At 33.4% G+C, this 12,156-nt stretch overlaps 1 protein-coding gene across 1 annotated transcript in view; it reads left to right on the forward strand.

The window, feature by feature from the left end:
* Positions 1–12,156, forward strand: part of TMEM131 (transmembrane protein 131) — a gene marked incomplete at both ends in the record, with an annotated part of 137,563 nt that overhangs the window by 56,907 nt on the left and 68,500 nt on the right. The window contains one exon of the mRNA XM_084235665.1: positions 10,848–10,964. Coding sequence (XP_084091791.1) covers positions 10,848–10,964 — 117 coding nt within the window. The remainder of the gene's footprint in view (positions 1–10,847; positions 10,965–12,156) is intronic.

The raw sequence follows: 12,156 nt of genomic DNA on the forward strand, positions 1-12,156 counted from the left end.
AATTTCTACTCTTAAACACTTTTTTCTCAACATGAAGCAGCTAACAAATCAACTTCGAACCTTAAGCACTCTGAAAAATGTAGCATGCATGTATTCGGTTGATTTTCTTTTCCTTCCTAAAAATAGGTAACTCCTTAGCATTGTGTTATTTGTTGCTGCATAATGAATTGCCACAAATAAAGTGGCTTACCACAGTGCCTGCTTATCAATGACTTGTAGTTCTGTAAGTCATATAAGTCCAGAAATTCTTTGCTCAGGCAACATGTCAGCTTGACTAAGTCCTGGGTTAGAAACTAAGGGAAAATCCATTTCCAAACTTGTTCAAGATGTTGACAGAATTTAGTTTCTTTTAGTTGTAGAACCAAGGTCCCATTTTATTGGTGGCTTTCCACTAGGGACCTCTCTCAGTTCTTTAATACACCTACATTCCTTGTCCCGTTGTTATAGGGCAGCCCCAATATTGAACAGGTTGCCGGGCTGTGGGTCCTCACCCGCGCGCTTAAAAGGGACTTATTAATACTCCACTACAGGCACACACAAAAGGTTAATAAAAGGTTTATTTACAAGGGAAAAGGAAATAAGGAAAATGTACAACTCAGGGAGAAAATAGGGAAATAAAGTCTTTAATGCGTCCTACCTGATCCGCCGACCTGGAAACCCAAAGGTACTCTCAGAACCGGCCGGACACTGCGCGCTGGCAGAGAGCCAAAATGGGGGAAATGCCCTCCAAAGCCCACATGTCTGGCTTTATACTAACCTGGCTGCTTAACCCCACCCTTAGGTCCCAGCCACCTTCCCTTTGGTGGTGATGGGATTTGGAGTTCCCAGTGTCTTTGGCTTTGGCCTGGGATGGGGGTGGAGTCCACAAAGCCTGTATGGAATTAGCTTTAGGACATCCTTTTCCCCCTAACACCATCTTCAAAGCAACAATAGTATGTCTTATCTTCCTTATGCTTCAGATGTCTTTGCTTCCTTTTCTGCCACCAGTAGAGAAAATTCTGCTTTAGTCATATCATTGAGTCAAAACCTCCTGGATAGTCTTTTTAATTAACTCAGTCATTCCTAATCTCAATTACAATGTAAAATCCCTTTTATTGTGTAATATAAGTAAGCACAGGTGTGGTATCTCTTCATATTCACAGTCTCAGAGATTAGAGCAGGAAGCTGTGGGGTGGGGGTTGGGGGCTCTTTTAGGGTTTTACCTACCGGAAGTGAGTAATAGCCAAAGTTTTGCTTATAATCATTTTTGAGGGTAGTCTGTAAATTTGTTATTTAAAAAAACACTTTGACGAAACATTGGATCTCAATAAATTTTGAATTTGAGAGACTATATTAAGCTTTTATACATACTAGGCTTCTAAAATAATTAGCTAAATTGCAAGTATAAGAGGAGAGCAAGTGAATGAAACCTAATTTCATCTTTCCAGGGTTTTACTTTGAAGAGATATGACTAAATAGCTAAAAAGGAACTTTTTTAAGCATTTATGATTTTTACACTGAGTTTTTTACATTTCTCTTTTCTAAAATGTCATTAGCTAGCAACTTCTAGAGTAAAAAAAGGGCATATAATTTTGACTATTTTTAATTTATTTTATGAAAAAGTAATTGACAAGTCATATTTTAATAATAAATTTAATTTTCTGTGATACTAATGGAAAACACATCTTTTCTAAGCCATTTCTTCTATTTTTATTACATAAATTATTTCTTAAAGTGATAGTTCTCTCAAGCTATTTTTATTATTCTTACCTAAAAGACATTGTCACAATTTTTGTAAATGTTCTAATAGTTTCAAATATAGCATCGCAATGCTGGGAGTGACCTGTGTACATCTAGTCCAGTGCCCTCATTACACAAATGAAGGTGAACCCCAGATGGATTTGTCTGGTCAGGCCGATAGTGACAAGAGCCAAGATGGAATCAGGTATTCTCTTGGCCCACCCAGTGATTTATATCATATTAAGCTTTAGTGTGCAGCTTATATGCTAACAATCTGTAAATAGAGAGGCACTTGTATATGAATGCTAATAGAGAGGCACTTGTGTATGAATGCTGTCACCTAGTTTGCCTTGCCAATATCAGAGACATGTTGAGTTAAAGAGCAAAATAATTAGACAAAAGTGGAAACAGTTTAAAAATAGTTCACAAGCACTACAGGTTTTATTTTAACTTGTTAATTTACTTTGCTACTTTAGGCAATGTTTTGTTGTTTCTAAACATCCAAGCTTCATCCTTGTTAGCAACCATGGTTTTTACTTTTTTTAAAATATTGCTATCTGAATGCAGGAACTAGACGTAGACTTACGAACACAGATTTTTACAGGGGGTAGATAGGCAATATAAATGAGAGAAACAGCTGAAGTGGAATGAAGGGTGATCTTTATGCTTGTCCCATTCAAAGGTATCTGCCCCCACTTGACTGTAGCCAGTGATTGCTATTTGGGGTGGTAAGCCCATGAGCAATTCTGATTTCCAAGAAGATTTAAAAACAGGAATTTTTATATGGTCTCTCTAATTTGAAAATAAATTCAGTTTTAGAAAGGCAGTGGGGACCAAACAAAGCAAATTAAAGGCTACCAATCTGACATTTATAAACTGGAGTCTCCCAATGGTATTTCTATATATGAATCTTAGTTTTTCTGAAAATTCTTCAAAATATAAATTAATAGATATGTATGACCAAGCAGTCCCACACTTAGGCACTTAAAAAACATAAAATCATTAACTCAATTTATATGCTGTACAGTGTTCATTGCAGCGTTGTTTAGAAGGTAGTATGGGCAAACAATTTGTGCCCACTGATAGACATTTAGATCAAGAAGATATGATATAAACACACAGTGGAATACTATCAACTGCAAAGAAAGACAAAATGTTGCAGAAAACAAGAGTTCAAGGGAATTACGTCTAGTAAAGCAAGTAATAATTATAAATATCAGACATTTACATAGTGGATCCACAATCAAGGTATGGAATTTAACAATAAAAATAATCTATACCTACCAAAGTTTTTTTTTTTCACTTCTTGCTTTCCATCTTTATTTCCAACAATAAGATATTGACTCAAGAAGCTCAAAAAGTGAAGGGGAGATTTGTAATGAGCATTTGGAAGAAATAACTTATTTCCATTTCAATTTTATGCTTATGATAAAAAATAAAATACCTATAGGGGAAAATGAAAAGCTTTCATGCCTAGAAGAGCAAAACCTTTCTAATGGTTAACTCTCAATTGCCTTTGTCATCTTCAGAATTTCTAGTCATATCTTACTTCTTTAGCTGTGAACACCATCTGTAACTTAGTTAAGGTCTTAGTTATTATTAACCAATATCATCTTTACATTAACCATTAAGAAATATAGAAAAGCATAATAATTGTTTAAAGGCTAAGTTTTACTAGTTGTATTTTAACATAATCCCCATACTAATATTTTGATTTTAAATCCTCCTGGATATAAAGGAAAATAAGAATAGTAAGGAATATGGTTGTATGACAATTTATTACTTTGCTTGTAATTTCTAATAATTATTTATAATTATCTGTTAATTAGCTATATTTAACTCATTAAAATTAGATCATTTTAGCCTGCAATTTAGGCCTATTCATTTTTCATAAATGTATTGTTGGCATAAAATGTCTTTGTGTCAAAAATACAGACCTTTAATACCTATTTATGATTTCTGTAGCAGTTGTGGAAATGGGATTCCTTACATACGTTGGTAAGGAATGTATGTTAAAATAAAAACTTTCCTTAATTATACTGATTAGTTAATTAAATTTACAGATAACTGAGGAGACTTTCCTTGGCTTCTTGTGATACACTAACTGTCCCTATAGATGTGGATTTATGACTGGTTTTCAGTTGTATCCTGTTGGCCCTTGTGTCTGTTTCTGTTCCAGTACCATGACATTTTGATTATTATATCTATGTGGCATAGCTTGATGTCTGAGAGTGTGATACTGACATTGTTCCTTTTCTTTTTATCAGAATTACTTTGGCTTTTCAGGGTCTTTTGTGATTCTATATGAATTTCAGTAACGTTTGCTCTGTATCTTTAAAGAATGTCTTTGAAATTTTGGTAGGAAATGCATTGAATCTATATATTACTTAGGTAGAATGGTCATTTTAACAATGTTAATTCTTCCAATCATGAACAGGGAATATATATCCATTTCTTTATGATTGTGTTTCTTTTTTTTTTTTAAGATTTATCTATCTATCTATCTATTTATTTATTTTATTTATTTATATTAGCACTGGGTAAAGTCAGAAGTGTGGGAGGGTAAGAGAATTCACCAGAACCAGAGCAGGGAAGAACTGGCAGACTGACAAGATACACTGCTGAGGAGAGCAGTGGGCGCTGAGGGAGAGGTCTGCTCACTATGTCGGACCCTCGCTGCTGGCCTGGGATCAACCCGGCACTGCAGAGGCTGCAGGCAGCTTCTCAGCCCAGCGCTCAACCGCTGCGCCACTAGGGGAGGCCCATATGTCTTCTATTTCTTGTAACAATGTCTTTAAGTTTTCTTTGTATAAGTCCTTCACCTTTTTTGTTAAGTTTATTCCTAGGTATTTAATTCTTTTTGATGTAATTGCAAGTGGGGTCTTTTTCTTATTTTCTCCCTCTTCTAGCTCATTGTTTCCATATAGGAAAGCAAGGGATTTTTGTTTATTGGTTTTATAAACTTCCACTTTGCTAAACAGATGTATTGTTTCAATTATTTTCTTAGTGGAGTCTTTAGGGTTCTCTGTGTATATTATTATCATGTCATCTGCAAATAGTGGTAGCTTTACTTTTTCCCAATTTGGATTCTTTTTATGTCCTCCTCTTGCCTAATTACTTTAGCTAGTTATTCTAATACTATGTTGAATAGTAGTGGTGAAGTGGACATCCTTATCTTATGCCAGATCTTCCTGGAAAAACTCAGTTTTCACCATTGAGAAAGATGTTAGCTGTGGATTTGTCATATAAGGCTTTTAATATTTTGAGATATGTTCAATCTACCCGTTTTTCAAGGGTTTTCTTCATCAAGGAATATTGTATTTTATCATGTGCTCTCTCAGCATCTATTGATATGATCATGTGGTTTTTATATTTTCTCCTATTGATTGATGTTGATTGATTTTTCAGATGTTGGATCATCCTTGTGTCCCTTATATAAGTTTCACTTGGTGATGGTGTATAATTCTTTAAATGAATTGTTAAATTCGGATTGCTAAGATTTGTTGAGGTTTTGCATCTATTAGGTAGTTTTTTGTTATTTTTTTGCCTGGCTTTTGTAGTAAGGCAGTGTTAGCTTCATAAAATATATCCGGTGTTTGGAAGTATTTCCTCTTTCTCAATTTTTGAAAAAACTTGATCAAATAGGTTTTAGCTCATCTTTGAAGGCTTGGTAGAACCTACTTTTGAAATCATCTGTCATGGACTTTTGTTTGGTGAAGAGTTTTAGCTACTGTTCCAATTTCCATGTGTGTGATTAATCTGTTCAAGTTTTCTTCCCCATTCAGACCCAGGTGGTTGTATATTTCTAAGAATTTGTCCAATTCATCCAAGTTATTCAGTTACTGGGCACACAAATGTTCATAGTAATCTCTTATAATCCTCTGGATTTCTGAGATATCTGTTGTAACTTCTCTTTTGTTTCTGATCCCTTTTCTTTATGACCCTAGCTGGAGGTTTGTCTATTTTGTTTATTTTTCAAAGAACCAGCTTTTGGTTTCATCAATCTTTTGGACTTTTTTTTATTTCTACTTTATTTCTGCACTATTTTTTTATTATTTCCTTTCTTCTACTGGCTTTTGGTCTTGTTTGTTCTTTTTCTAGTTCCTTGGTAAAAGATAACATTATTTGAGCTCTTTTGTATTTCTTGATATGGGCTTCTATTTCAAGCTACATATTAGAGAATTTTCCTGCTTGCTTTTTGTGGTTGATTTTTTTTTGTGGTTGATTTCTAGTTTAATATCTTTATGGTCAGAGAAGATGCTTGATATGATTTTATTCTTTATGAATTTTTTGATACTTACCTTGTGACCCAATAAGTGATCAATCCTGGAGAATGTCCCAGGTGCACTTGAGAAGAACCATCAGATTTTTGAGAGTTCATTGCCCTATAAATGTCTGTTAAGCCCATGAGGTCTAATTTTTTGTTTATGACTATTGTGTCCTTATTTATTTTCTGTCTGATTAATCTGTCCATTATTGAGAGTGGGGTGTTGAAATCCCCTGCCACAAATGTGTTTTTCCCAATGTATTTTCAAATTTACTAGTAACTGCCTTATATATTTTGATGCTCCTTTGTTTGGTTTGTATATATTGATGCGTTGGTCCCTTAATCATTATAGTATCCATCCCTATCTCTTATTAACTTTTTTACTGGAAATCTGTTTTATCTGATCTAAGTATGGCTGTTCCTGCCTTCTTTTGGCTCACATTTGCTTCTAGTATTGTTTTCTAACCCTTTATTCTGGCCTATGTTTATCTTTGTAGCTCAGATATACTTCCTGGTGACAACAAAAGTAGAATCCTGTTTTTTAATCCAGTCAGACATTCTGAATTCATTCCGTTTACATTAAGAGTGATTATTGATATATGAAAGTCTGTTTCTGCCATTTTGTCCTTAATTTTATGGTTTTGTTTTCTTGTTCAGTTATTTTTGGATATTCTCCTCAAGTTTGATACAAAATTGTATCAAACTTCTTGGGGAGAGAGATTTCTGGTGTTTGCAAATTCCTTCAGTTTTTGTTAGTCTGAGAAGGCCTTTATTTCTCCTTCATATCTGAAGGAGAGCCTTGCAGGATTGAGTATTCTTAGCTGGCAGTTTTTATCTTTAAGTATTTTTATCAGATCATTACATTGTCTCCTTGCCCATAGTGTTTCTTAGTTTTTTTGTTTGTTTGTTTTTGTTTTTTAAAGATTTATTTAATTAATTTATACAAGCACTGGGTACAGTCAAAAGCGCAGGAAGGTGAGAGAATTCACCAGAGCCAGAGGGGAGAGCAGAGCAGGCAGACTGACGAAGTACACTGCTGAGGGGAGCAGCAGGCGTGGCAGGAGAGATCTGCGCGCCATGTGGGACCCTCTCCAGTGGCCAGGGATCAAACCTGCACTGCAGAGGCTATGGGCAGCTTCACAACCCAGTGCTTAACTGCTGTGCCATCAGGGAGGCCCTGTTTCTTAGTTTTGTTGATTTTTTTTCTATTGTTTTTCTGGTCTCTATTTCATTTATTTCTGCCTGGTCTTTGTCATTCACTCTCTTTTGGCAACTTTGGGCTTAATTTGTCGTTGTTCTTTTAATTTCTTGAGGTGTAGTGCTGTGTTATTTATTTGTGATCTTTCTATTTTCTTAATACAGTCTTGCATTGCTGTATAAGGGTACATGCTTATGACAATTTCATTGTACAAACATCATAGAATGTACTTACACAAAGATAGATGATGTAGCCTACTATATACCTAGGCTATATATAGGGACCATTGATGTATTTGCAATCCATCATTGACTGAAAAAATTTTTTCACTGAGCACATTTCTGTGTGTAGTTCTGAGTTTTGACAAACTCATAAAGTCATGTAATCAAAGGTTGCTTTAGTTTGCTTATGGATTTACGGTAGTTTCTATACCACTGGTTGAAAAGACTGCTTTCTCATTGAAATCCATTGCATTTTGTTAAAAATAAATTAACCTGTATGAGAGGGTGTGTTTATTGGATCTCCTCTATTAAGTTCTAATATGTGTGTATGTGCATGTGTGTATAATATTTGTATTTGACTAGTAAGTCAAATATACCAATACCATACTGTCTTGGTTACGCTAGTTTTTTAGTAATTCCAAGATTCAGGATTGTTTATTTTCCAGTTGTTTTTTTCAAAATTGCTTCATTCTTCACATTAGTACAATACATTTAACTAAAAACTTACATGAATTTCATCAGTATTTCTGTCATTGTACTTTTTATGTTTCAGGATCTTATTTTGCATTACATTTCACTAATATTTCTCCTTAGACTGATTTCACTTCAATTGCATTGTGTTTTATATATATATATATCAGTTATATGTATATCTATATTATAGGTATCCGTTTATGGAGAATTAATATCTTAACAATGTTGAGTTTCCAATTCATGAACAACATATATCTCTCCATTTTTAAGTCTTCGATTAGTTTCAACAATGTTTTAAGCTTACAAAATATTTCTTTAGTGTGTGTAATTAAAAAACTTCTTTTAAAAAAATTAAAATTCCAGTGTTCATGTGGAAATAAATTGATCACTATGTTGACCTTAATGCTTATAACTTTATTAAACTTTTATTATCTCTAGGAGCATTTTTTAAGATAGCTTTAGGATTCTTTGTATAGATAGCCATGTTGCCTATGAATAAAGACAGATATTTTTCTTCCTTTCTAATGCTTTTTAGTTCTTCTTCTTACACTGACTACTACTTCCAGTACAATGATAGCTCTCATGAAAGAGTACATCCTAGCCTTGATCCAAATTTGTGGTGGAAAGCATTCAGTCATTCACTATTAAATATGGTAGCTCTAGATTTTTTTGTAGATGCTTTTCATCAGATTGAGGAAGTTCTGTTATGATTTACTAACTGATTTGCTGAGATATTTAAGAACAACTGGACAATGAATTTTGTCAAATTGTTTTATGCACCTATTGAAATGACAGTATTTTTTCTTCTTTAGTGAATGGTTGTCATCATTGATTGAATTTTCTTGTAACTTTTTTTTTTGTGGTAACATTGGTTAACAACATTGTATGTTGTATGTATGTGATTGAGGGGAATAGATTTATGCCTCTTCAGATGTAAGGTGCCACACCATGATTTCACTTTTTTCTGTTTAACTAGAATTAAATTGCCAGGATAAAAACCACTTGGTGATCATGTATTATCCTTACTATATATTGACTGCTTTCAGTTTGCCAGTACTATTCATAAGGAATACTAGCTTGTAGTTTTCTTGTCACATCTTTGTCTGGTCTTGGTATCAGGGTAATGCTAGACTTACAAAACAGAATGGAAAATGTTCTCTCCTCTTCTGTAAGCTAGAAAGTTTATGTAAAATAGATATGCTTCCTTTCTTAAATAGTTGGTACTGAATTCTGCTATTCCACCATTGAAACCATGTGGAGTTGGGTTTTTCTTTATGGGAAATTTTTTAACTACAAATTAAATTTCTTTTATGGATATGGGACTGTTCTTAATGTCTTCCATTTTGAATAAGCTTTGGCAGATTGTGTTTTTCAAATAATATGTCCATTTCTTCTAGTCAATAGATTTATGAGATTTGTTTGTAATATTTCTTTACTATCCTTGCATATATATAAAGGATATGTAATGATCTTCACATTTCAGTTTCTTATATTTTTGTCATCTTAATTGTAGTCATACTCTCTAGGGTTTTATCAGTTTTATGGACCTTTCTGAAGTATTAGTTTTTGGTTTCATTAATTGTTCATTTTTTTCTGTTTTCTATTTCGCTGATTTCTGTTCATTCATGACTTTTTTCATTTGGCTTGCTTTCACTGAATTTTTAACTGTTTTAGTTTCTCAAGATAGAAACCCAATTTACTGAGTTTGGACTTATCTTTTCAAAATAAGCATGTAGCACCATAAATTTCCCTCCACGCATTGCTTTAATTACAGCCAACAAATTTTCTGATAATGTGTTTTCATTTCCAATTGATTAAAAAAATTGTTAACTTTCCTTGTGACTACCATTTTGCCCAATGGATTATTTTAAAGTATTTGTAATAAAATCAAACTATTTAGGGATTTATCAGCTATCTTTCTGAAAATGTTTTACTTTTTATATCGTCTAGAGTCTACAGCTTCCAGAGTTTCTATCTGCACAGATTAGCCCACACTCTGCTTTTAGCAGTGTATAACTTTTAGCTGAATTCATTTTACCTTCCTATATGGTAGCCTCATCTTTTTAGCCTCTGCCCTGGGTCAGCCACTACTCACATTCCATTTCTTCGTGGAGGTGATTATCTCTCATTAGATTAGATACACAAACTCTGTAATGGGTTCAAGAAAAGTTATTTTGTAGATGACTATTTTTGTTGTCAATATGCAGGAAAAATGCTCTTTTCAGCTTTCTATATCCTAAGGTGAAGCCACAACATTCATGCCATGTATTTTAAGCTACAATTTGGGAAGCATTTTAGAGTTCAAGTCATAGGATTAGAATGAGAGAAGTTAATAACTTTACATAGCTTTTCAAGACTTTATTGTAGACAGAAATACAATTGCAGTCGCTCAAACTTCATAAAACAGCCTATGTTACTTCCCAACTGCAATGACAGCCTCAGACTTTGCAAGATATTAGTATACAGTGATACCCCTGCCTTCTTTCCTAATTTAAGTTGCTGGCACATTTTGTGCTTCATATGAATGAGTGTCATCGAGATCAAGGGATTAAGGCCTGGACTTACTTCTTTGGAATAGTACAAGTTAATGCTTTAATAGTAGAGCAGTGCATCTATATATAAAAGGCTCAGCTTCAGCTAAGCTTCTGCTTGATTGTCTGGTGATGAAACAGTCTAAAATTAGGCACTTCATTCCTGTCTAATGATTGTTGAATGAATAGAATCCAAGAAAACCATCCATCTGTTGTACAGGGTTTTAAACTAGTAACTGACAAAGATATGGGACATCCATTATAGAGACATCTTTTTTATTATTTTCCATTGCAAAATAGTTTGACTGAAGGTTAATGTATGGCAATGTTTCTGAGGTATTTGTTTTAGAATACTTTAGTGGACTAAATGTGGTTAGTTGGCATGATCTGATTTTTTGGTTACTAATTTAAGTTTATTCATTGCTTTTCTTTTTCAGAAAATTCTTCCAGGAGGAAATACATCATTTGATGTAGTTTTTCTTGCAAGAGTAGTGGGAAATGTAGAAAATACTTTATTTATTAATACATCTAATCATGGGGTATTTACTTACCAGGTAAGAAGCTGAATTAAAATTTTCATTTGTTTTATAAAATATATTCATCATTTCTGATTTGTCATGACAACCTTTTAATAACTCCTCAAAAAATAGAGAATAGTAGAAAATTTAAGAGTTTAGACTTAAAGCATCTTAGTACTGTGTCAGTAAATATCTCTATTCAAATCAGGCTATGAACAGATGATCTTAAAGCTACAGCTGACGTTTAATATAAGATTGATAGGCAACAGAACAGTAAAAACTATTCTCACCGTAACTATTTTTTTAATTTTTGCTGTTTGCACAGTTAAGATTACTTGTTAATAGTTTTAAGATTAAAACATGCATGCCTGCTTTTCTTTAGTAAATATGTTATTTTAAAAAATTTGTAAGCTTATTTTTTATGTAGAATCATGTTTAAGTTGTTGAAGAAAAATTCATGTTTTGTGAATCAAGATTTTTGTGTGTCAAGTTTATCAAGATTATTAAGAGTAATTGCTTATGTGACACTATACTACATATTTTACATGTACTTCTACCTATGTTATAGATACTCTTATTCTCATTTTTTAAGTTAAAAAAATGAAGTTTAGAAAAGTTAAATAATATGCCCAAATTATGTTACTAGTAAGTTGCTGAGCAGAAATGAAAATCTATGTCTTTGTAACTGTAAAGAGCATTTTCTACACCACTATATTATACTGCCCATGGAACTCAGTTATTTAAATCCTTACTTAAATACTGCCTTACTTTATAGTTCTATGCTTTTATTTTTGAGCATTTCTTCTCTAGTGCCCAGAATTTTCATGTATTTTGAAAATTAGTGTCAGAGTAAACATTTCATTTTAACCAGAAACCATATTGTGCTTATTTATTGTGAATAAGTTTTTAGTGGTTGTTTAATAGTCAGTAAATTTTTGAATACCTATATAGATGAATAACTTGAAGTGCTGTATAGATGACACTGAGTTAATGGAAAGAGTGTCATAAGAATATGGAAAACTCTGCCCTGTAGAGGCACCCCTACCGACCTAGGTGGTCATAGCCAGTGAGGACTACTTTGGGTCATGATCAGGTTGTGTTCAACGTGAGCCTCAGTGGGCAGCTGTCCCTCTGTACCTCTCCACATCTGATCTTTCATGAAGTCTTCCTCCTAAATACATCTAACGTCTATCTACCTCTTTCCATTTTACTGCTGCTGCTCTCTGCC

The sequence above is a fragment of the Talpa europaea genome, assembly GCF_964194135.1.
Source record: "Talpa europaea genome assembly, chromosome: 6".
NCBI lineage: Eukaryota > Metazoa > Chordata > Mammalia > Eulipotyphla > Talpidae > Talpa > Talpa europaea.